Source organism: Rhizomucor pusillus, assembly GCF_041956525.1.
Source record: "Rhizomucor pusillus strain CBS 183.67 unplaced genomic scaffold VTP01scaffold_1, whole genome shotgun sequence".
In the NCBI taxonomy this organism is placed as follows: domain Eukaryota; kingdom Fungi; phylum Mucoromycota; class Mucoromycetes; order Mucorales; family Lichtheimiaceae; genus Rhizomucor; species Rhizomucor pusillus.
The window spans coordinates 1,518,241-1,542,857 of NW_027192143.1; the positions used below are offsets into that span (position 1 = coordinate 1,518,241).

General features: G+C 44.6%; 9 protein-coding genes across 9 annotated transcripts; 5 read left to right on the top strand and 4 right to left on the bottom strand.

Annotated features, from left to right (window-relative positions):
- Positions 1-976: 976 nt before the first annotated feature.
- VTP01DRAFT_665 (uncharacterized protein) lies at positions 977-5,887 on the top strand (the record flags this gene model as incomplete). The annotated part of the gene is made up of 28 exons (XM_069385574.1): positions 977-1,171; positions 1,253-1,267; positions 1,338-1,539; positions 1,593-1,797; positions 1,853-2,064; positions 2,120-2,232; positions 2,294-2,389; positions 2,459-2,474; positions 2,554-2,602; positions 2,655-2,719; positions 2,783-2,796; positions 2,854-3,002; positions 3,064-3,102; positions 3,163-3,216; positions 3,277-3,343; positions 3,407-3,502; positions 3,557-3,811; positions 3,876-3,969; positions 4,029-4,145; positions 4,208-4,291; positions 4,345-4,453; positions 4,509-4,566; positions 4,631-4,655; positions 4,717-4,925; positions 4,995-5,030; positions 5,097-5,325; positions 5,387-5,666; positions 5,731-5,887. 28 exons carry the CDS (start codon positions 977-979, stop codon positions 5,885-5,887), a joined length of 3,240 nt encoding a protein of 1,079 aa, XP_069245085.1.
- Positions 5,888-5,994: 107 nt separating this feature from the next.
- Positions 5,995-7,064, top strand: VTP01DRAFT_666 (uncharacterized protein; the record flags this gene model as incomplete). The annotated part of the gene is made up of 3 exons (XM_069385585.1): positions 5,995-6,429; positions 6,492-6,686; positions 6,747-7,064. 3 exons carry the CDS (start codon positions 5,995-5,997, stop codon positions 7,062-7,064), a joined length of 948 nt encoding a protein of 315 aa, XP_069245086.1.
- Positions 7,065-7,262: 198 nt separating this feature from the next.
- VTP01DRAFT_667 (60S ribosomal eL15 domain-containing protein) lies at positions 7,263-8,552 on the bottom strand (the record flags this gene model as incomplete). Its single annotated transcript, XM_069385596.1, has 4 exons — positions 7,263-7,925; positions 8,033-8,310; positions 8,414-8,492; positions 8,535-8,552. The coding sequence occupies 4 exons, from the start codon at positions 8,550-8,552 to the stop codon at positions 7,263-7,265; spliced, it is 1,038 nt and encodes a 345-aa protein (XP_069245087.1).
- A 513-nt stretch (positions 8,553-9,065) lies between these two features.
- VTP01DRAFT_668 (uncharacterized protein) lies at positions 9,066-11,648 on the top strand (the record flags this gene model as incomplete). Its single annotated transcript, XM_069385607.1, has 9 exons — positions 9,066-9,202; positions 9,277-9,443; positions 9,507-9,622; positions 9,682-9,868; positions 9,922-10,721; positions 10,786-10,946; positions 11,004-11,235; positions 11,293-11,541; positions 11,601-11,648. The coding sequence occupies 9 exons, from the start codon at positions 9,066-9,068 to the stop codon at positions 11,646-11,648; spliced, it is 2,097 nt and encodes a 698-aa protein (XP_069245088.1).
- A 767-nt stretch (positions 11,649-12,415) lies between these two features.
- VTP01DRAFT_669 (uncharacterized protein) lies at positions 12,416-15,590 on the top strand (the record flags this gene model as incomplete). The annotated part of the gene is made up of 10 exons (XM_069385618.1): positions 12,416-13,198; positions 13,263-13,346; positions 13,408-13,706; positions 13,775-13,868; positions 13,932-14,035; positions 14,100-14,191; positions 14,257-14,301; positions 14,364-14,812; positions 14,869-15,013; positions 15,088-15,590. The coding sequence occupies 10 exons, from the start codon at positions 12,416-12,418 to the stop codon at positions 15,588-15,590; spliced, it is 2,598 nt and encodes an 865-aa protein (XP_069245089.1).
- A 35-nt stretch (positions 15,591-15,625) lies between these two features.
- VTP01DRAFT_670 (uncharacterized protein) lies at positions 15,626-16,338 on the bottom strand (the record flags this gene model as incomplete). The annotated part of the gene is made up of 4 exons (XM_069385630.1): positions 15,626-15,735; positions 15,802-15,875; positions 15,934-16,087; positions 16,161-16,338. The coding sequence occupies 4 exons, from the start codon at positions 16,336-16,338 to the stop codon at positions 15,626-15,628; spliced, it is 516 nt and encodes a 171-aa protein (XP_069245090.1).
- Positions 16,339-16,780: 442 nt separating this feature from the next.
- Positions 16,781-17,251, bottom strand: VTP01DRAFT_671 (uncharacterized protein; the record flags this gene model as incomplete). The annotated part of the gene is made up of 2 exons (XM_069385641.1): positions 16,781-17,118; positions 17,176-17,251. 2 exons carry the CDS (start codon positions 17,249-17,251, stop codon positions 16,781-16,783), a joined length of 414 nt encoding a protein of 137 aa, XP_069245091.1.
- Positions 17,252-17,396: 145 nt separating this feature from the next.
- On the bottom strand, positions 17,397-22,725 carry VTP01DRAFT_672 (uncharacterized protein; the record flags this gene model as incomplete). The annotated part of the gene is made up of 7 exons (XM_069385652.1): positions 17,397-17,631; positions 17,694-18,744; positions 18,813-20,908; positions 20,977-21,699; positions 21,763-21,929; positions 22,003-22,230; positions 22,306-22,725. The coding sequence occupies 7 exons, from the start codon at positions 22,723-22,725 to the stop codon at positions 17,397-17,399; spliced, it is 4,920 nt and encodes a 1,639-aa protein (XP_069245092.1).
- A 460-nt stretch (positions 22,726-23,185) lies between these two features.
- Positions 23,186-24,551, top strand: VTP01DRAFT_673 (uncharacterized protein; the record flags this gene model as incomplete). The annotated part of the gene is made up of 3 exons (XM_069385663.1): positions 23,186-23,281; positions 23,338-23,445; positions 23,514-24,551. The coding sequence occupies 3 exons, from the start codon at positions 23,186-23,188 to the stop codon at positions 24,549-24,551; spliced, it is 1,242 nt and encodes a 413-aa protein (XP_069245093.1).
- Positions 24,552-24,617: the final 66 nt, after the last annotated feature.

Consider the following 24,617-nt stretch of genomic DNA (forward strand, 5'->3'; position numbering starts at 1 on the left):
ACAGAATCGATTCTCGGGCGGAGCAGGAAGGAAACTTTTCTTTTTTGCAAGTTTCTGCTTGGTTGGCGACTCTTTAGGGTTGTCATGACTGGTATGAATTTCTAGAAGAGTAGGAAGTGCAAAACTATTACGATAAACCACATGAGAATGCTTGCTCGTTTGGCTGGGTGGGAATTATTTCCTGACTGACACGTAGCAATGAAGGTACGCTGAAACGAAATGATAACTACTATTTTTCTATTTTATGAGATACATTACACCCGATAATATAATCGCAATCGCACTTGAAACGTTGACCTCGACAAGTTTACGGACGCTTATTTAAACCACGGCTAATCTAGTTTGCGTTTTGGAGCTGCCCATACGAGTCACAAAGAAGAATTTCCCTGATTCTATAGTCATATTGTCCTGAATCAACTGTAAAATGATATTGGCGTCTTTTAGGATACTAAACGCGAGTTAAAGACACCTAAGATAATAACGGAATGCAGTGATCAGTGCATGCTCAATATTTAGTGGATGATGTTGTTCCGCAATGCACTGGTCCACCATGCGCTATGAGCGATCGGGAGCTACTGGATGGTATGGTATGGTAACTTAGGTCGAATTTGGGTTCAGCTCACAATGTTAGGGTCCTTATAATATGAAGGAAAGTCTGACAATGACTATAACTACTTGTTTGACAATGCATACGTACTACATGCTTTATTCTTCCAGGACACTTAAAACTGTTATTTCTATGTGTCCTCCAATGATTGATTCCTTGTACTTTTGCTGTTGCAGTGAAAAAGACAATATGGCTCATACAGACTGACTTCCATGCACGGAATCATCTGAACTCTAAAGTGTACATTTCTATCCTGCATCGAACGTTTTCCGACGATTCGGCTGCTGTCATGCAAAGAAAAAACCAAAATGGGCCAGTCATGCGAACGCCGGTTTCTGTGCTTCTCTTCCCAATCTTCCTCCACAAAATATGGCGGCATCCCTCAAGCCCCCAGTGGACAATGCACCGCGCGTTCCACGCGACATTACAAAATCTCGCATTGATAATTTTATATCAAGCGGCAGTATCTTTTACCAAATGGGCATCCATCAATGCCTTTGGAGTCTGCGTCACTCGGGGCCTCCACACGTAAAGTTGAGCGTGTATGAAGTCCCAGATCTACAGGCAAGTTTGTTATGCTATGAAGAATCCTCACCGAGCAGTTGTAAAACTAAAAAAAAACGAATTCACGCAAACGACTTGCAGCGAATTCCTTTCGAGGTGAGAGAAAGAGAACGCCCGCGTATTGTTTAGTTCGTCTCGTGACAGACTGAGTTTTGTCCACACCCAGGACGCCGTGGCACAAGAATTCACGCCGCTTGACCACCGTGAAGGCAAATACGGACCTAGCTGGGCAACGTTCTGGTTCAAGGTGGATGTTACAATACCAGAAGCTCTTCATAGGAAACAGGCGGTCTACCAATGGGACATGGGATGTGAAGGGCTTATCTGGAGCACCGACGGAAAACCGTTGCAAGGTTTGACTGGAGGCAGTACGTACATAGAAACGAAAGCATATACAACGCGCACTAATGGTTTTTTATAGATGATCAAGCCAGGCATGAATTTATCTTGACTAATAGTGCCAAAGCCGGGGATAAGCACTCTTTCTTCATTGAAGCGGCATGCAATGGCATGTTTGGCGTGGGCAACGCAGCGATGGTTCCAGACCCGAATCGATACTTTACAATTTCAAAGGCTGATTTGGTCGTACCAAATCTCCTCGTGCAAGACGTGTACCATGATCTTACGTAAGTCACAATGTAGGAAATGGTTACGATAATACACTCACCGTGACTATCCAAGTATCATCCGTGGTATTGCGTTTGATACCGATCAAGACTCGCCACGTGCACGCCAGGCTTTGTGGGTCCTAAACCAAGTCATCAACGAATTCCAAGTGGATAACAACGATTCCATCAAGAAATGTAAAGCACTAACGAAGGAATTCCTATCCGTGGGTAACGGAGCGTCCAACGGTCAACATCAGATTACTGCTATTGGAAATTGTCACATTGGTAAAACTGTTACAAAATATATCTACCTAGAAATAATTTCTAATGGTCACTGCAGACACTGCTTGGCTTTGGCCGTACGATGAAACGAAACGTAAAGTCGCGCGCTCGTGGTCCACACAGGTCGAGCTGATGGACAGATATCCCGAATATGTCTTTACTGGTTCACAGGTATGTGCAGTTGCAAACAGCGAATCTGCATCAATTGGCATGGGACTTACAGCTGTTATAGACACAACAGTACGAATGGCTTAGGGAGTTGTACCCTTCAGTCTTTGAGAGAATCAAAGAGAAAGAAAAGGCAGGCCAATGGGAAATAATTGGTGGAGTAAGTGATAATAATATTATGTATCATGTGTGATTTCAAAGTAAATTGTTGCTCACAAGCAAACTTTAGAGTTGGGTGGAACATGGTAAGTCTCATGAAAGAAAATCAGACCTGTCATGCTTAAAGTATCGTTAACACTTTCGTCACCGTAATCTTTTGCATAGACACCAACATGCCAAGCGGCGAATCACTTTGCAGACAGATGATACTTGGGTAATATTGTATTGGTTATGTTATCGTATGTAAATCTAACTAGGATCTCCAGGCAAAAGTATTACGAGAAGCATTTTGGCAAGCGTACTCGAATTTTTTGGCTTCCAGATTCATTCGGTAAGATTTCGTTTGACATCAGCGGTGGAGAAGAAGATGTATTGACTGGTGGACATTTTCTAGGATATTCTTCTCAGGTACAGCAATCATAAGTTTATTCAAAGAAACATATATTAAACCGGCTCTTCTTTAAGCTTCCGCAAGTCCTCAAGCTCTCTGGATGCGACTACTTTTTCACTCAAAAGTTGTCATGGAATAACATCAACAAGTTCCCGCTTTCGACCTTTTGGTGGTCCGGTATCGATGGCACCAAGATCCTTGCGCATTTGACTCCTGCAAACACGTAAGTGTACAGCAGCCCAGCTTTGGAAAATGCATCATCGTCTAAAGATGGTTTTCTCAAGATACAACGCTGTGGTATCTGTCAGCGAACTCTACAAATGGTATGTCGGATCAAATAGCGTTATGCTATGTGCAATGAGTCTAACATAATATCTCTGTAGCACCAAGAACCATCATGATCTAGAAGTCTCGAATCACAGCTTATTATGTTATGGGTAGGTTAAAAGAAAATACTGTTTTCCAATGGCTACATTGCTCAAGATGATCGACGATAGGCATGGCGATGGTGGAGGAGGACCGACTCCAGGCATGATCGAAAGACTTCGGCGTGTTAAGGATGTGGTAAGTTCTGCCAGACATGCGTCTAAAAATATATGTATAATGCTTATTCTGACAATGAAATAGGACGGTCTACCGGTATGCAAGCCGGGAAGCGCACTGAGCTTCTTTGAAAGCATTGAAACCAACTCAAAGCAATTGCAAGTGTACAACGGAGAGTTGGTGCGTTAGCGGGGAATGATTATCTAAGATGAGTTCTACTCATTGTCTTCCTAGTATCTGGAATTTCATCGCGGAACATATACCACTCAAGCGCTTGTAAAGCAGGGTAATCGCAAATCAGAAAACTTGATACGCGATGTAGAAATCCTTAGCACCATGGCCGTGATACTGCAGACTGTAGCTGGACATCCAAGTTACCAGTATCCTTGGGATGAGTTGGACCGCATCTGGAAACTTTTATGCTTGAACCAATTCCACGATTGCTTACCAGGTTCTGCAATTGGTTTGGCTTTCAAAGATGTGCACAAGGTAAGCGCTCTTTTCTGTCGTATGTACTCCTTGAGATGTAACGACATTTTACCGCTCGCTATAGCACCATCGCGAAATCATCTCTGAAGCCTTGTCGCTCCGTCACAAGGCCCAGTCTTCCATTATGGAACAATCTGTAAAGGACAATGAAAACAATGGTATAAGCAGGTCTACTTGGAGTGATGCATAAGTATATGCTGATATGGCATGACATTAGGTGTGATCGTTTTCAATACTCTTCCCTGGCATAGAACCGAGATTGTCACTGTTCCAGAGAAGAAAACGTCCTGGAATGGTCAACAATGGACAGATGAAGGAAATGAATACGTTCTAGGTACGATAAACAATATCGCGACACTGCACTTTAGATCCATTAAACAATATATCGAATTACAGTGCAAAATGTACCCGGTTTCGGTATGGTGAACTTCGTTGCTGGTTCCGACTTCAAACCTATATCGGATGCTGACGGCGCCAAAGGTATCGCGTGACATGTTCAAAGCTTACAAACATGCCTAACGCACCTTACACAGCATATGAGACGGAGGAAGGTCACTTCATCTTGGAAAATAAAAAATTGAAGGCGACCTTCAATTCGGATGGTCAGCTTTTGCAGCTTATTGATAAGCAGACACCCAGCAGGTATGTATTTGTATATATATCTACTGACGAGATTACTTACAGTTTCTGTATGTAGACGGCCACTTGTGCCTTCAGGTAGTCTAGGAAATGTCTTGCAGCTGTATGAGGATGTGGTAAGTATCTTGGAAATCGTAATTATCCATGATTCTCTTAAGTTCACAATCGTTATGAAAATAGCCAATTTACTGGGATGCCTGGGATGGTAAGTGAAAGGAAGGTATCTGGATATCCCAAAGCTCTATGTCTGACAAGCTACAATTCAGTCGAGATTTACCATTTACAAAAGGGTAAAACGGTTAAGGGCAGCAAAAATTTGAAAATATCGTCCAAAGGGCCGTTGAAAGCTGAGCTAAGCTTCAGTCAAGCTATATCTGAGAAGAGCTGTATCAATCAGGTCATCAGCTTGACTTGCATCGGTGAACGCATTGAATTCAATAGCCATGTCAGCTGGCATGAAAGCCATCAGTTTTTGGTGAGTTTCTTCTGTACAGAAATGGACGAGCTAGAAATCAGTGGATAACAATTCGATGTCTATTTGCAGAAAGTAGAATTCGCATGGGATATCTTGAGCGACCATGTAAGTAAAAACGCTCGAAAAGTGATCTAAAAACATGTTCTGACAAGTGTAAACTGTTTCCCGAAGGCGACCTACGAGATCCAGTATGGTGCATTGAGACGTCCAACACATTACAACACTACCATCGATTCTGCCAAATTTGAGGTCTGCGGCCATCGTTTCGCTGACTTATCCGAGGCCAACTACGGTGTCGCCTTGCTTAACAACTGCAAGTATGGCTATGCTACTCACGGCAACACACAGCGTCTTTCACTTTTGCGGTCTCCAAAGGGTCCTGATGAACACGCTGACATGGGTAAGGAAATATATCTGTGATTTTCGTGGCCATGTAATTGATCGCCTTTTCCTTAACATAGGCGAGCATAAATTCAAATATGCTATCTACCCGCATGCTCACCATTTCAACAACTCTCAGGTTGTCCGACAAGCAATCGAGTTCAATATACCTGTTTCGGTGCGTTGCGTTAAAGGTCTAAAGAGCGGTTCGGTCGCGCAGCCTGTGTTTGAAATGGATCCTCCCGACAGGATTATCCTGGATACCATTAAACCCGCTGAAGACGACAGTGGACGCTGCAAAACTATCATTTTAAGATTGTATGAGGCATATGGAGGTCAGACGACGAGTCTCTTGAAGAGGTAGGGGATACATCTAAAGCACGCGAAGACGTACCTTTTATCTTTGTAACTGTTTGCTCCGCAGCCGATTGCATATCAAGCATATTCAAATTACGAACGTCGTGGAGGACGATTCGGATGAATTCCTAGAGTGCCAAGGGTCAAGCAATGGTCTGAACAGCTACAGTCTGACGCTACGGCCATTCCAAATTTTGACGTTGAAAGTGACACTCGAAAACTGAAGAATGTTCCCGTTGATTTGTAAGACAACAAAAGAGAATAAAAGACACATCTCACAATCGGATATCTTTCCATTTTTCGAACAATTGCGTGTCTCTTTCCTCGATTAATGTCACTCAACATTAAAGTTTCCTTCAAGAATCAGACGATTGAACTATCGAATTGTAAGGAGAACTGTACAGTGCACGAGCTCAAGGCTCAGCTTGCTAAGTCGACAGGTGTACCTGTCGAGGGACAAAAGCTGTTGCATAAAGGACGCATTCTTTCCAATGAAAAGCGACTAGCCGACCTCAATCTTGCAAATAATGCAAAGTTGATGCTCATGGGCAGCCAATTGCAGCAGATAGAACAAGTAATGCAGCAAGATCAAAAGATTGTGACGCAGCAACGGTTATCAGCAAGCAAACCCAAAGTGTCAGCAAGGAAGTCTCAAAAGACTGCAGAGGATTACAAATATACTTTCCACAAGATATCCGTTATTGAAGAGTTTCCTAGGCCAGAGGAAGCACGGAAATTACTTGAAAGGTTACGAGATGACAGAGGAGTATGTCTTACCTATTGCTACTTTCATTAAAAAGCCAAACTCATCTCGCCGTTTATATGTAGATCCGAGCTATTATGAAGCAGAGGAAATGGTCTGTTGGAGAATTGACAGAACTGACACCGTTTGAACGCTCAATCCTGGGATACAATCGAAACGCCGGAGAACTTATCTCAATACGTTTACGCACAGACGATCTATCCGGTTTCCGTCATTACGATTCAATACGAAAAGTGCTGTTGCATGAACTGACTCATAATGTAAGATTGAAAGATAACACTGCCTATTAGGAGCCATTTACTCATGCATCAAACTTGCAGGTTTGGAGCGAACACGACGATAACTTTCATGCATTAAATCGGCAGCTCAACAAGGATGTCATCATGTTGGACTGGACCGCACATGGTGGACACAAACTTGATGCAGGTGGTGCCTTTTATGATCCTGGAGAGGCTGGAGACGACACTGCACCTCAGTACCAAGGTGGCACTTTCCGTCTCGGCGGCAGCAGCAGCAGCAATAGTCAGATGCCTTTGACACCAGAATTGCAACGAGAGTTGAGAGCAAAAGCTGCAATGGCGCGTCTGACTAAACAAGAAGAGCAGGAGCTGGACGAAGGCTGCGGATCCTCACATTGATTTCTGATACTTTGATAGCCATTGATTCATGATTCCTCCCTTACATCCCTCTATCCCTGGAAATCTGTAATATCCTCCATACTCTGTACATCCACAACAAATAACAATAGACAAATAAGACGAGCGTTTTGAAGCATACAGAGAGAAACACTGTATTGAATTCCGTCAAAGTTGCATATTGTGCTAAACAGTATGAATTTAGCGGTAGCGAGGGAGAGAAAGGGTGTTGCGACGCTTCCAGTTGGAGTAGCGGCCAGCACCGCGGGTCTTGGTGTACAAGTGACCCTTGTTCTTGCCACGGCTCTTCTTGCCAACGGAAGTGAGACCACGAGCTTCGCGGCGCTTGTGGACGGGGTTGACGATCCAGTTGATGCGGGGATCGCGGCGAATGGCCTTGTGGGAGGGGTCGACAAGGATAACCTCGTAGTATTTGTAGGTAGCGTCTTGGTTGACCCAGTAAGAGTTGAGGACACGAAGGTTGCGGCATTTGCGACCAACACGCTCCTCGGCGGTGGACTGAAGGGAGCGCTGGTACTTCAATTGGTTGACACCTTCGTGGACGGGCTTACCGTAGGTGGCACCCTTGGGGACGGGCTTCTTGCGGCCACCGCGACGGACACGGATACGGTAGATGACATAGCCCTGCTTGGCCTTGTAACCAAGACGGCGAGCCTTGTCAGGGCGCGAAGGGCGGGAAGCACGGTGGATAACGTTCAACTGACGGTATTCCCAGCAGCGAACACGGAGCAAGAAACGGAAAACATCCGATTGCTTCTTTCTGTAGAGCTCCTCGAGATACTTGTAGGCACCCATGACGATTCCTGAATTACTTTGATCAGTTTCTCCATTCCAACCTAGCAACTATACTCGATGCCAAAATGTCCATCCATCCCATCAATCCATCATCCATCTACAGTATTTCTTGTTGTCTTTTGCAGTCCCCGTCGCCAAGTTGCCAGGACAATTACCTCGAGTGGATAAAAGAGAAAGATTTGATTTGGCAGACCTTGACCGTAATTATGGGCTGACCTGCTCGCCGCCTTCCGAGCGTCAAATCCAACTCCGAGATCTGGATTTTCCGAAGTCTCAAGTGCTCTGTAATATTCACCAGCGTATACTGTGCAATATACTTTCAAGTGCGCCAAATGTGCAGAAGTATCTTCATCGCAAACTCCATATTCGTTTAATGAAGCTTGTCTGTCACAAATGCTGTAGCTCTTTGTCAGAGAAACGTGCCATATCGTCTCTAAAGTGAATTATAAAAATGATACTGGAAACTGTGTTTGCCTCATGTGCATATTCAAATTATTCGAAACGCAAGTTACTACGGGTGTATTGTGTGCCTCTACCTTTGGCAGTATCTGGGCGAACCAATAGAGCGCTTGGATTTTTCTTGGCGAACAACAGAACATTAGCAGCAAATATAGCCTGCCTTTAACTTGAGGTACAGCTACTGATCAAGTTGCCTACCTTCCAACTAGACCTCATTGCGCTCTGGAGCTGGATACGGAATTAAAAGTATATCTCTTAATCCAAAGACCGATTGTTGTATAGATTGTTCTGTGACGTATAGTGTTTGGTTGCTTTATGTTGCTGCATTTGCTTGCAAAGACAAGGAACGAAGAATGTCCCTCTGATATTTAACGCATGGTGATTAGCAATTATTGGACAGTATACCGCTTTTATCAGCGCTATGATTTTCGTGTTCTCATTGCTGTTACATCTAGGCAATAATTTTGCCTTGTTCGTTCTCTAAAAGGATTGGCTTAACACTTAATGTAGTGTGAGGACTTGATCAAGCTTTGTATCAGCGGAGTCTACCACTGGCACAAGACGCAAACAAAAGAAATGCAGCCTATCATCCAGTTGGCCTGAGAGTTGGCAAGATTTTTTGGGTTACACAAATCGTGCACTGGCTCCATCTTTGCCAGAGTTGTTGGGACACGAATCCTTTTTCTTTTTCTTCTCACATTCATATCTTTTCCCGGTTTTTCCCCCTTGATGCTAGCTAACGATAGTGTGGAAACGTCCCAAACTGAAGTCGAAAAGGGACGAACACTGAGTATGCCCAAGGACGGCACCGGTCTGGTCGTGCTCGATCCGTGGTTAGATCCTTTTCGCGACCAACTCAAAGCGAGGTAAAGCAACTAAAGATGCCTTCTTGATCGATAAAGAGTGACAACTAAGGTATCGTCGCTTTCTGTCCATGTAGATATGCACGTTACAGCGAATGGAAAAGCAGGATTGAGAAAGAAGGAGGATACAAGATGTTCACGGAGGGATACAAGTACTTTGGGTTCAATGTCGCGCCAGACGGGACAATCACGTACCGCGAGTGGGCTCCAAATGCAGAAACGGCCAGCCTGGTGGGCGATTTCAGTGAGTCTTTTGACAAGAATAACAACTGCGGGAATCGATTTTCTGACAATGATGAAACTACAGACAACTGGGACATCAATGCACATCCTATGAAGAAGAACGAGCAAGGGGTGTTCGAGATTACACTTGAACCAGATAACTCTAACCGACCACGAATTCCTCACAACAGCAAAGTCAAGGTTCGTCGCCGGATTGATAAAAGCTGACATACGGCAAAGTATACTGAAAACATAGGAAGATTACAATGACACTTCCGGAAACGGGCGAGCGTATCTATCGCCTTCCCGCATGGATCCGACGCTGTACACAAGATCTCAGCGTGAGTCCCACGTACGATGCCGTCTTTTGGAATCCAGACAAGCCTTACCAGTTTCGCTACTCCCGACCGAAGAAGCCCGAGAGCTTGCGTATCTATGAAGCGCACGGTAGGATAAGGAAGATGCATAGTAGCCACTTTTCACCTAACATTTGTTCACAGTCGGTATCTCGTCACCTGAGCCTCGCATAGCGACATATAAAGAGTTTACAGCCAACGTCATTCCTCGGATCGCATACCTCGGCTACAACGCTATCCAGCTTATGGCAATTATGGAGCATGCATATTACGCATCTTTTGGCTACCAAGTCACCTCCTTTTTTGCACCCTCATCCCGATATGGTAACCCTGAAGATCTCAAGGAACTTGTGGATGTCGCGCATAGTCACGGAATACTGGTCTTGCTGGATGTTGTACACTCACATGCAAGCAATAATGTATTGGATGGCTTGAATATGTTCGATGGTACTGACCACTGCTATTTCCATGGAGGCGGAAGAGGACATCACGATCTCTGGAATTCTCGATTATTCAATTATGGATATCGTCCAGTGATGCAATTCCTTTTATCCAACTTGAGATACTGGATGGATGAATATCAATTCGATGGTTTCCGATTTGACGGTGTTACAAGCATGCTGTACAAACATCACGGTATCGGCTATGGTTTCTCTGGAAATTACCACGAGTACTTTGGTGACCTTGTGGATGAAGACGGATTGATGTATTTGCAGTTGGCAAACGACTTCCTGCACGAAACATACCCGGACGTTATTACCATCGCTGAAGATGTATCCGGTATGCCAGGATCTTGCAGACCGGTTCGCGAAGGAGGAGTCGGTTTTGATTACCGTTTGGCGATGGCTGTACCAGATATGTGGATCAAGCTGCTAAAGGAGCAAAAAGACGAGAACTGGAATATGGGAAACATTGTGCATACACTTACCAACCGCAGACATCTTGTAAGTATGATTGTTTTGATGCGAGAAGAGAATGACTAGCGCCTAAAATGGAAAAAACTTACAGGAGAAAGCTATTACATACTGTGAATCACACGACCAAGCGTTGGTCGGTGACAAGACAATTGCATTTTGGTTGATGGACAGGGAAATGTATACCAACATGAGTGACCTAACGGAACGTACACCTATCATTGATCGTGGCATATCTCTACATAAACTGATCAGGTAGAGCTCAATGTACAGTTCGAATATCCTCTGAAACTAATCCGAGCATCACAACAGGCTTCTCACACATGGACTGGGTGGCGAAGGATACCTAAATTTTGTGGGCAACGAATTTGGGCATCCAGAATGGCTGGATTTCCCTCGCGAAGGCAACCAGTCGAGTTTTCAGTATGCTCGTAGGCAATGGAATATACTGGATGACAACTTGCTTCGTTACAAGTATTTGAATGAATGGGACCGTGCTCTGCAGCAGACCGAAGCTCAATATGGCTGGCTGCATCATCCACAGGTGAGTGATTTTATGAGTATATAGATCACAGCGTCATTCCAACTTGCACCGTTTTAGGCATACGTTTCCCGGAAACACGAAGGCGACAAAGTGATTGTATTTGAAAGGGCCAACTTGCTGTTCATTTTCAACTTCCATCCAACCCAGTCTTTCGCCGACTATCGTGTCGGAACCGATATCTCTGGCAAGTTGAAACTTGTTCTTAACTCTGATGATCCTGGATATTTTGGACACGGACGAATTGATGCCGCATGCGAGTACTTTACGACATCTGAGCCCTGGGACAACCGAGAGAACTGGCTGCAGGTAAGCGCAGCTGATTGTGATATTCCCAAAAAAGTGGAACATCTGAGGCATATATCTAGGTCTATATACCTTCGCGCACTGCCATCGTACTGGGAAAAACAGATTAGGCTGCCTGTACATACACAATTAGCATCGAATGCAGTATAAATTCACAGATAAATTGTTGAATTCAATTCTGCCATGATCGTGTATGATCAATCTGCTATTGCAACACCTAGTATCATTCGTTGCCTCGTACACAGGCAATCGAAAAGATTTTGAAGGTGCCGAAGTATACTTGCCATACTAAATAGGGGAGGTGCACAAATATACCCAATGATTGACTGTGCGTGAGACAAGCCGCAGTCTTTCCTCAATTGACTATATGTACTATCCTATAGTTCGGTGGGGTGACTCTCGAAGTTGATTGTCCGAGAACTTTGTGCGTCATTGAGTACAGTCGCACGTCCTAGTTGTGCGGTATCGTTATAGCCGTTACCTGCATCTTCTGCAGTGCAAATATAAGTATATTAATACACAAGAATCGTTGCTAAGAGAAGACAAAATACTCATCGCGTCGCTACATCCGTTATAGTCGGTCAAGCTGGCGTAGCCTCCAAATTCAAGAATGCTGCCCAGCAGTGGTCCAAGTCGCATGAATTCGGATATGTCTGGGAAAACCTTTTAAGGAAATGCTTATGCGAGAGAAAAGAAAGTTCAAGGTTTGTGGGAGAGTAGGACATGCTCTTAGAAACTTGCCAACACTTGTCTTGTTCACATGGTACCAATCATATTGTATGCATATAAACTACTCACTGTTTCTAACAAGTGGGTAGACTGCTCTTCTCTTCTTTAGCCCCACCCCCTACTCTTTCCAACCCCCACTCTATTTGACATGTCTGGTCAGTATCCGGATGTCCTTCCTGTTGTTCCTTTGGCGAAAAAGGTGTTGCTTCCCTCTGTTGTCATCAGAGTGATATTACGCGGCCCAGAAGCCGCCATCCTCGTACGTAAGCATTTCCAGTTCCAAGAGCACAAGCAAAGGACGCTGTACCTTGCCGGCATACCTTTCGACCCCGCGGGTAACAAAAGCGAGCATGCATCAATGCTGCAACCGTCGTCTAGCATGCCAGCTTCGCAAGAAGCACCACCTGCTCCGATGCCTTTGCCTACGGATGAAAAGGGCGAAGAAAAGAGTAACAGCAAAACCGTCAGCAGTAAAGTCGCGCAAGTTTCAGCATTGCTACATGGTTTTGGATGTTTGGCACGGATTTTACGTGTTCAGCGGCTCGGCGACGGTGTATTCGGTGTGTTCCTCGAAGGACTAGCGCGGTTCATGGTCGAAAGCTATATCCACACCAATCAAGTATTTTCAGTTCGTGTATCATACCCAACAGCTTGGCAACTGCGTGAGAAACTATCGACTACAGAAAATGACATGATTGCGTTCAAGGCTCTAGCGCGGGAATTTGTAACCAAGATGCGCGATTTGCAGATACCCGCGAGTCTTGTCCAACAGTTGGCACATATGGTGGATACTCAACCAGTCCCCGCGATGGCTGACATGCTAGTATGCATCATTGAGACGTCGTATGAAGAAAAGTTGAGCATGCTGGCAACGTTCAGCATAAGCGAGCGCTTACAAAAGGCGTCCGAGTGGATGACCAGACAACTCCATGCAAGTTCTAATCCTGTAAAAGTTCGCTTATGTACAAATTTGATCAGTTAACATTTTGAATTAGGTCTTGAAAATATCTGAACAGATCAGTTCGAGTGTGGAAGGCAACTTGACCAAGAAGCAACGAGAATTCTATCTACGACAGCAGGTACGAAAATATGAGTATGTATAATGGATCCTAAGCAAGTCGATGTTTACAACCTCCAAAGCTCGAAGCCATCAAAAAGGAGCTGGGAAACACATCTAGTCAAGACACGTCTGGCAAAGAAGACGAAGACGATTTGGATGCATTGAAACGTCGCATTGTTGAAGCACGCCTTCCAAACGATGCGTTAACGGTTGCACAGCGCGAGCTGAAGCGTATCCAACATTTGCAACCTGCATCTACCGAGTATGCTGTTTCTCGCAATTACCTGGAGCTGCTGGCAGAAATGCCATGGAATCGATTTACACAAGATGTATTGGATATCGCAAAAGCCAGAAAACAACTCGATAATGATCATTTCGGGTAAAATTTCCCATCTTAAACGCCGCGAAAATGGAAAGCATGTCTCAAAGATTACTTTTGCGATGCAGTCTGGAGCATGTCAAGAAACGAATCATTGAGTATTTATCGGTCATAAAGCTCAAAGGAGATCTGAAGGCACCCATTATTTGCTTCGTCGGTCCGGTTAGTAGTAGATATACAAGTAGCTAAAAGATGGTGTGTCATGTATCTCACAAATGAATGTAGCCTGGCGTCGGTAAGACTTCGCTCGGCAAATCCATCGCCACCGCTCTGCGCCGCAAGTTCCACAGAATAAGTCTAGGCGGTGTTCGTGACGAAGCAGATATGAGGTAAGCACATATTGCTTGTGCTTGGGATTGATCGTTCACAAATTTTGTATGATTACCCAAAAAGAGGTCATCGACGAACATATGTAGGCGCGATGCCTGGATTGATCATACAAGGTATAAGACGATGTGGTGTTAACAACCCAGTATTTCTGCTAGGTGAATGCTACTTAGAATTTTGAATACTATTCTTCTCAAAGTATTAATCTTGGCTCAACGCATAGACGAAGTGGATAAGCTTGCTCATTCGACTATACACGGTGACCCAGGTACTAAATATTGTTATTTGCATACTATCGAAACCATATATAACGTTTCTATCCGTGGGTAGCTGCTGCCTTGCTGGAGATCCTGGATCCAGAACAGAACAATACGTTTCATGATCATTATCTTAACACACCATACGACCTTTCCAAAGTTCTTTTTATCGCGACTGCTAATACTCTGGAAACGATACCCGCCCCGCTTCTCGATCGCATGGAAGTCATACAATTGCATGGATATACATATGATCAGAAATTGCACATCGCACGAACACATCTCTTACCCAAGCAAATCAAGTATCACGGACTTATCAAGGATCAGATCGATATTTCAGATGCTACACTTTCTAAGCTGGCAGAAGAATACACCCGCGAAAGCGGCGTGCGCAATCTTGAGAGAGTCATAGCAACCGTGGTGCGCGGTAAATGCGTCCAGCTTGCCGAACTGTTTGATGACGGTCGAGAAGGAGAATATACCCCAAAAATCACATACGGCGACGTTATGGATATGCTCGGGGTAGGTACCATCAAATTCATTACCTGGAGCTTGGTAACATCAACTATGGATATTAGTCACCGACTTTTGAAAAAGAAGTCGCCGATCGCGAAGCAGTTTCTGGTACCGTTACAGGCTTAGCATACAGTGGCAGTGGAAACGGTGGCATATTGCTTGTGGAAACAACAAAGATGCCTGGCAAAGGCGACGTGCGCTTAACAGGTACCTCGTATAGCGACATAGCTGCCGTGCTACATAGCCGTAAGAATCTAAGCATAAACTGTCTTGGCAATTAGGTTCCTTGGGCCAAGTTATTCAAGAATCCGCGCATATTGCACTCAGTTGGATAAAAGCGCATGCATTTGAACTTGGAATAGCTGCTCATGCGCACGAAAATATCACTCGACATACTGATATCCACATTCATTTCCCTCACGGTTCTGTACCGAAGGATGGACCGAGCGCTGGCGTTACACTTGCATGTGCTCTAACATCGCTTTTCTCTGGCCAATGTGTGCCGACAACGACCGCCATGACAGGGGAAATATCCTTGCGAGGTCAGGTGTTGCCGGTCGATGGCATCAAGGAGAAGATCGTGTCTGCGCATCGTGCCGGTATCCGGAAGATCATACTACCAGTCAGGAACCGCAAGGACGTGGAATCTGATGTGCCAGACAGCATAAAGACTGACATTGAGTTCGTGTACGTCAAAGATATTTGGAGCGTACTCGAAGCTGCCGACCTTGTCCCTAAAAAAGCTAAAAGGGCTGCAACGCGTCCACTTGAAAGCCATTTGTAACAATAAAAGGCCTGTGACTCCGTCTATCTCTTTATTTATTTGGTCTTGATCATTCTCAATTTGCCAGCAGAATACTTGTAGTTGTCAGCGTAGGACTTCTTGACAAATTTGGAGGTCTTGGGTTCTTGAACAAAGTAGCTCCAGCCTGCATAGTAGACAACATTACAAATTCTGCCGATCCTTTTTTTATTCGCTATTCACTCCAATTTACCTTGTCTCTCTGCGAAACGGATGGCATCCTCCTTTGTGTTGAACTTGATTTGCAATGCTTGCTGGTAATCCGAGCTGGGAAAAAATCATGAGTTTAATCTGAAAGAATGCATATGCATATGCTCTTCCGTACCTGGAAGCCCAACCCATCAGAGGGTTTTCCCAGCGGTTGCCGTCTTCAAGGATATCGAAGTCGATACGCCAGTGGCGGGTGCCATGTCTACCGGATTGAGTTGCAGGCTTGGAAGGGCTGAAAATGCGAACAGAGCGCTCGGTGGTCAATGCCTCTACAAAGAATCAATATTCCGAGTTGAGTCTGCCTGATTTCTCGATAAAGAGGAGCATTCGTGGCGAAATTACCAGGAGCGCCGGAGACGACATCGACAGGTACGAGAGAGGGATGTTCGACAGAAGGGGTGACGTCAGTGGAGGAGGAAGAAGACGAAGCGAAGCGACGAGCGACAAGAGTCGAAGCTGCAGAGTTGACGGTGACTCGGGGAGCAACAGTCGCAAGCGATTTGATTGCGAGAGTGTTCATGTTTGAGTGACAAAGAGGTCCAGGGCCCGACAGATCTCGCTTGCTCTGTTTACCTTTTGCCCGCGCGGCTTGTAAATTCTGTGAAAGACACAAGATAGAACCTTTGAAGCACACCTTTACAACAATGTAGTCTACACTTTTTTCATTTATGTTTTGTCTGTAGTTTGACTAGGATGGCATAATACCACTCTTTTGATGATAGCGCTTTATCGCGGCAAAAAGCGTTCTATTATCATGGAAGCCGCTCCTTCCTTGAACACTCCTCCCATGTTGATCGACTAAAAATATTTATGATGAATTAACAAAACATTTATTAGCAAAGGCAGTTTTATCGCTGTACTCGCCAGCTTCTATAGAATGTTCGAGGAAACGTTTGATCCTTTCGTTTTCCTACAATCGTGGCATTTTATTTTATTTTTTGTTTGGAGGTGTTGCTCGACATTTAGAGACCCAATTCTTCCTTGGTCTCAACACCCAACTCCTTTCTCAAAGGTTCCAATTCTTCAAGATACTGCTTGTACTGGCTCTCATTCTCGACCTTGGCCTTGATACCTTCAAAGATACGGACGGCGGTGGCATAGTCGTTGACGCGACGGGAAGCCTTGAGAGCAGACTCAATCACAGAGGGAGCAGGGACAAGATCGTATGCGAAAGCGTTGTTGAGACCGCGTTGAAGTTCAAACAAATCGTCAACGTTGTCAAAGAACTTGACGTAGCGTTCGGTGAAGGCTTCGAAGCTCTCGTCTTCGTGGCCGGCAGAGTAGAATCGCTTGCTGACAGCTACAATTCCCAAATGGTATTAATGAGACGAAATTTCGAAGCGCATCGTTTATTTACCCAAGGAGGCAGTTCTGAGAGCAACGGAGCGAGTGGCAGTGCGGGCAACGACACCAGTCAAAGCAGTACGGAGCATGATTGGGGGGTAAAGTAGCTTCTCTGTAATGTAAAAAAAAAATCACCCCAGTAACGAATGCCACCTCTTTAAAAGTGACGTCGTCACAGGAATGAAAAATTTACACAGCGATGCTGGATTTATTGAACATGGCTTCTTCTACTTATTATTCCTCCTCTTCCTCATCTTCTTCTGACATATCCCTCTTTCTCTTGACGATTCCACAATCACACACTCTTTCAAGCAAGTCTGGCTCTTCCTCTAGTCGAAGTAAGGCTTTGGTTGCTGCATTCCTGCGCGCAGCTTTGATATTGTCGGCAGCACCGGTGGCTAGAGGCTTGTCATGTAAGAAAATGACACACTTTTGACTGTGAGGCCCCGTAGATGCAGTTGTATGATTTCTATAAACGTATATAAAAGGTGTGAATATACAGCAATAAAATATACGTTTGCTTCATCTCACCTTAGCATGAAACTTTCGCATCCCATTCTCTGGAGACTTGTCGTGAACTTGTTCAATGGATGGACCTTGATAAGCTCCGGTGTAACATGCTTATCATAGAATGGGATCATCCATCTTTCAAACATTGCCTCCACAGGATCAAGGTTGAAACCGGCATCAACAAAGACAGCGCCGAGCATACTCTCGACAACATCTGAGAGAACCTTGGGCACTGTAAGGTCTGTCCAGTATTCGCCAATAGCTTCGCCTTTATCCTTGATTTGCTGAACTTCATTGTGGAATTCTTCGATAGCTCTCACGAGACGGCCAGAGTAGTGGATGATTTGGGTGTGAAGCTCGAGTTCAATGCAAATGATACCAAGCACATGGTTGTTTACACACGAGTCCTTCAAGTCAGTGATCAAACCCGGTGATGCTTCGGGGTATTTTGCATATAGATATCGAATCACCAGGAAATCCAGGATAGCGTCTCCCAAGAATTCGAGACGCTGATAACACGGCGCGGTGGAGTTGGGAAGACTTGCGTGAGTCATTGCTTCAACAACGAGCAAAGGCGTCTTGAACACGTAACCGGTGATCTCTTGAACTTTGAAGATACTTAGTGAACGAAGTGCCTTAATTTCCGCTCGGGCTGGCACTTTATCTTTGGATGCAAGGTAGGCGGGCAAAAAGTCACTCCAGGTTTTGACTTCGTCGAAAGGTATTTGCATCTGTATCGCGCAGTGAAGCCCACCTTCGAGACCTGAAGTCAGATATGCAGCGCCTAACGAGGCTTCAACAATATCTGCCAATGTTTTATCGGAAAGCATATGCGTTCGTGTTTCTTTGAGTGTATCAGGGGTATCTGAGGATGCAACAAAGTGATGTGGACGCCAATACCGTCTGTTGAATGTATGGCTTGTAACATATCGGAAGATCTTTAATCGCTTGGCGGCTCTGTACAGTGCACGGTTACAAATGACACGGATACGCAAGCAATGGAGTTCGCCTTCGTTTGAGAATGGAAAGTTGATGTATAGCCGAATAGTCGCAATAAACTTTAGCAATGAATCTAATATTGCATAACAGCGTTAAAAATGTGTTATAGTGGCAGTCAAGATTGATTTTCCTTTTCCTTACCTCCGAGGGTTTCGAGACGTTCATAGTCCATTGCCATACTTGCCGACGGACACGTGTACGCTTCAAGCATAAGGTCATCGGAAGCAGGAATATCGTAACGTACGCTAGCTTCCCGCGCTAGCAGAAAAGAGTCCACTCTAGTCATGATAGAGGGTATCAACATTGCAGATTGGAATACACTTGCGCTGACGGAGTATATCTGGCAGAATTCCGGTATCAAATATGTAGCAACTCTTCCTTTTTCCACGGGCGCTGCTGGAGTTATTGGCATCAAATAGTTCATGACTTTGTTCACCCGCCGCACGCGAACTAATGGCTGCTTTTCATCGGTCACTTCTTTCTTGAATGTTTCCTTGTAATAATGTGCGAAGTTTTCATGTCCTTTTTCACGCATTTTCATGTCTGTAGGTATCGGTGAAAATGGATTCATATCGAGACAAACCGAGTGAACAAAGTAGCGTCGGAAACTGTCGGTATAGTCAACGATGATCTTATCTCGAAGTGAAGCTTCTATGTCGGCCAGATCGATCGAAAGACTCATCGTGTTGCTGACCCTGTTGATCTCCTCCCAGTCGATATCATTCACGGTGGCTACTTCTGCTTTTTTCGATCCATTTGTATGTACCAGCGGTGCCAAGAAGTATGGGAAATCCTTGATAGGACATTTGTACTCCTTGTTGTTTATCGCCGAACATATAGAAAGAGTGAATTTGCTCAGCAATTCGATATCCTCCTTGTCCAGAGAAACTGCGTCCGTGAAAGGATGCACGCGTATATTGAAAGGTTTGCCTCTAAAGTACAGCTGGAACTGTGGTAGCTTCAGAAATTCTTTCCAAGTAAGGAACGCCATTTGTCGGACAGGTATGCCGTCAAAGGCACCTTCGGAAAGGTCGACATCGATGACATTGAACCAAACATTATGGGGGCCTGGGCCGATATCTTCATCTTCTTGCTGATCTTGTTCGTTCACTCCGTCTTTTTCTTCCTCCATGGCTGCCGTCTGTACATTATCTTTGATTTCATTTGTCTCGTTCTCTCCTGCATTAACTCTTTGTCTGTTATTTTCGTGCTGCACCTGGTTCGACTCGACTTTGGGTATGAATTGCAAGTACATCAGATCGTCTCTAGGCTTCTCAGAAACGGCATCCACATCGTTAATTTTCCCATCCGCATTTTTATTCTCTACGTCCGTGTCGTCGTTGATCGTTTTGGTGACTTGAAGGTTGGCGATCGTTTCCATTGCATCTTGAGGTCCGGTTTCCGTTCCAACCGGGGGTTTGAGAACCCCTTCTACCGTCACGCCGTTCCCTGGATGTTCTTTGTTTTCCAACTTTTGATCTGGTACTGTAGTTATCGCCGCTTCGTTTCTTTCTAATTCTTCTTCAGGCTCCTTTTCTTCTTCTCGTTCCCAGAAACGAGGCGTTCTCTTTTCGTAGATAAATCTACGCCGTCTACTACCGATAATCTGCCCATTCTCATCCACTTGCGGGGCCATTTCGCCTAACATTTCTCGCTTTGGATTGTTTGGAAGCAAATGATCGTTGAATGCACCAACTCTGTGCAATTTTTCACATATATCCAAAGCAGCAAGTCGCTTAGCTCTGTTCTTCGAGCGTGTAGTGGTGGATGTGGCTTCCCGAATAGCTGCATTGCTCGGGAGGCGAACGGTACAGGTATAGCCTTCTGCAACAGGAGTCAGCTCAAACACTGGTTGTAGAATACAGAAACTATCGGACGGCAATGATCCACAGTATCGGTGCACAAGCGCGACTGCAGAGTGCATTGTAATGACGGCACCTGTGGAGGGAATCATGTAAATACGCTCAGCAAAGTCATCTTCGTCGTCCAAGTCACTGTCCAGGTAGTCGTCTGTGTCGTTGTCATAAAGGTTATTTGCAAACTTGAGTGCCATGTTACGATCCTCCGGCATAGTTCGGCAAAATTCGCGCAAATCTCGTTCTATGCCTCGAAACTCTGAAAGTTTGTTGGCCTGTGTTGTATTGCTCTCTTCAACGAGAATTATATATTTGGAATTAGGCATGCGAGCACGGCCTCGTGATTGGATGTAACCAATCAAGGTGTTGAAAAAATCAAATCTGATAGTGGGCAACAATCAGAAAGTCGTTTAATCCAAATATGGTAAAAAATTTAGGAGTCAATTTACCTTATGACAACATTGCAAGGTTGGATATCTAAGCCTTCTTCGGCTACATTTGTGGCGATCATCAGGTTGAGTTCGGCGTCTCGAAATCGCTGAATCACTCTATTTTGTTCTTTAAATCGCATCTGGACATCGCCGTCATCAGTGGAACCATGACCGATCAAAATGCTGCTTTTGATCTTATCCTGAAATGGTGTGTACGCTTGGATAAGGTTATTGAGAGCCACTGCAGTATGTCGCCGCTCCACAAAAACAATGCCACAGAAATTGGGCTGGCCGGCATAAACAGACAATATACGCATAAGTTGTGTCACCTTATGAGTGAATAGCTTTTCATCTCTAAAATTGGGAAATCCGGGGTTCGTTATTATCGATAATTCATATGCCTCTTTAAGTGCACGGTCTTCATCCATCAATCGGTCCTTTGCCAAGTCCTCTGTGTCAATCTTGACACGGTTATCCATTTCCTCTAGCAAATATTTCCACAGGCGATCGCAACACCAGGGACCGAGATGATACAGAATATTATTCGTCACATCAAAGCATCGTTTATATCGCTCGATCGTGCCTATCTTTTCACGGATCTTCTTCGTCAATGGTGTCTCCTGGTATTCCGGACTGGGTCTGTATTCCATAGAAATTTCTCCAGGTTTGTTGACACTCTTTAGTAGTTGATCAAGGTTGGTAGCAGTGTAGACTTTGGCATCAAGGTTCTTCTCCAATTGGCTACAGAAATTAGTGTAAGGGATGTAAATTTTAACGTACCATTGGTTCTATAATTGAACTTACAACACACTGTATTGAACATCTGTCTTGCCGTGCATTGGGGATGCAGTCATACCAAACACTTTGGGTCGGTCCGCAACAGGACAGCGATCATAAAATTCTCGCATAATCAGGTTGTAAGGATGTCTCTTTGTACAGTGATGGCATTCATCAAAGATAAGCAGGTTGACCTGAAAATAGGTACAAGTATATAAAATAAATAATCATCTTCATCCTCCAAAGTCTGCTGCGTAGCATGCATACTTCATCCATGTGTATAAAACCGTGTCGCAATGTGTCGAGGAAAATCTGTGCTGTCATGACGCATACATCGCTTTCCTCAAAAATGATGCGCCATTTCTTTTCAGACCAGTTATCCACATCCATCTGACCACACATTTGTTGTACGACAGCATCGCAATTTGCTGAGATGACAGACGCTTGCTGGAATACCAAAGGTACTCGATCGACAAGAAAGAAAGTAAGTTTAGCCTGAACAAAGAAAAGGGGAACACCAAATCAGGAACGGAATGACCATTGTAGATACATCTGGGTCAATTAACAGACCTTCCGTCGAGTAAGTCGTTCTTCCCGCTCCTTATTGAACATATATTTGATCAACATGACGGCGATAAGTGTTTTACCACTGCCGGTATCGAGGACAGCAATAACATTCTCATCTATGGCTTTTTGGTACAGCTCGTACTGATATTCTCGAGGTTGCAACATTGGCTTTGCTTCAGGAACCTCGTCAAAGTCGTCCAAAAGTTCGTTGTCACGTTCGTCTTTAATGTCATATTGCTCTTCAAACATGTACTGATCCGCAATCTTGCTCTTGTCGTCAGGAGTGCAATTCAAGAATTCTGGATCGATATACTTGAAAAGCCGTGTTGGATCTCCCTCATTCATTGTATTTTCGATCTTTTTCGGGAGGACACCGCCCGGTTCAACCGGTAGCACTGTCTCTGTTTCCATGAGCTGTACCATTGCTGTCAAGAGACTGAACGGCTGTGGATCGCCGGTTGCCAAAGGTGGAAGAACGAAGGATTGCGGAGCCTCACTTTCACATTTGCAGGATTAATCAATGCGACTCTAATTTCTTGACCATCTGCAGCTAGAGTAAACTTGGCGACCGATTATTCAATATGTATGACTATTTACCGATGCTGTTATTATCATTATCCAGAGTATCTATGCAAGTCTTTGCCATGTTCCACCAAAGACTATGCCAGAGTTATTTGTTAATAGTTGGAGTTGTCTTCAAAACATAAGGTTTGGGAATATAGTAAAGTCATTTCACAATTGTAATCATATTTTCTCTTGATGAAAACTTGAAATGAAACTATAGGAGCTCGTAACTGAAGGCTGTGCTGCGGCGCGATGTTGCTTATTACTGGCACAACGCACCAAAATTGGCAGCTCATCTTTCTCCGTTGTGGACCTTGCAATGTCGTCTCTAGAAGATCTCTTTGGCAAACTTGCAGTGACCACCGTCAACACAGTGTCACGCATTGCGATCAGTCATGCAACGAACGCAGCGATCGTAAGTAGTGCTGCTCAACATGTAGTATCTGTAAAAGTTCACTAATCTCCATTTAGCGTGGCGTTACAGCATATATTACGCAGCAAAGCACCAAGGATCGAAAGGAATCGCGTGAACTTACTGCCTTAAAGCGTCAACTTGATCTCAAGATCAAAAACTTGAAGGTACTATGTGGCTCACAGAACGATTCTAGCATATGTTTTGATATGTCACTGACTACTTTTATCTCTAGCCAACCATTGACATTATTGCAAGAGCTGTAGCGGACGGTAACCGAGATCTCGAGCCAGCGCTTGAGTTATGTAACGACTTGAAACGAGATATCGATGAGTTTGCCGAAGAGATGAATGATCATGTGGACAATCCCAAGAAAGGCACCACCACTAATGATTATATTCGATTGCGACTACGGCAATTATTGGAAAATGTGGAAGATGCTGTTCCTTCGCTGCATTTGGCTCTGCGTAGTTTAGAGAGTACTACGGGCACTACATCGATCGTCTCGAGCTCGAAACTTGTGCAGGCATCTTCTATCTTGGAAGCAGCAAAGATGCAAACGGACAAGGTCGTTTTTCACGTGCGTCTGTATTCCTTGTTTGCTGCCAATATTCGAACGACAGCAAATGATGGAACTAGTCCGGGCATGACATGGAAGGAGGAATTTTTCAAGTGTGATCTGGTGCTTAAGTACAGTGATCGTTTCCATTATGACCTAAGAATCACAGAGGACCTGAATGATGGCCGATATCACGAAGAAACGCAAGGGCGAGTGTTGTCTATACCGGTTCAACGCGTTGGACGCATGTATTATACCAGAAGCGGCACATTGCTTAACATTGAAGACTCCAAAGCGCCGGTATTGGTCCTCAAGGTACTTAAAGAAGACCGGGATGGTACCACCTCCGAGGGGTCCCAGTCAAGTCACTTAAAAGTCAAGGAAGCCCGCCCAGAGATTGCTTCGGATGAGTTACAGAAAGCCGATTGGTATGCCATTGAGATGTGGACTGAAAACGACACAGATGAATCAGAGCAGGATGAAGAAGAGGATGGTAATGATGGCGATGATAATGGTGAACAAAATGCAAAGGATAAAGGCGAAAACAAGCCTTTGGAAGCTACCACGTCTGTCGATAAGACGAACTCGGAATTTCCTACATCATTGCTGCTTCTCGAATCGTTGTTGAAGCTATCCTTACTGGAAATAACAGAGCAGATGAGCCATTTGAATGCTTCTGATGAACTCATAAACTTGTACATGCGCAACAAGTAAATTGCATTTCAGGAACCCGATGTTACACCTAGTCAGCACATACCAACGAAGCCATGCATAAATAAA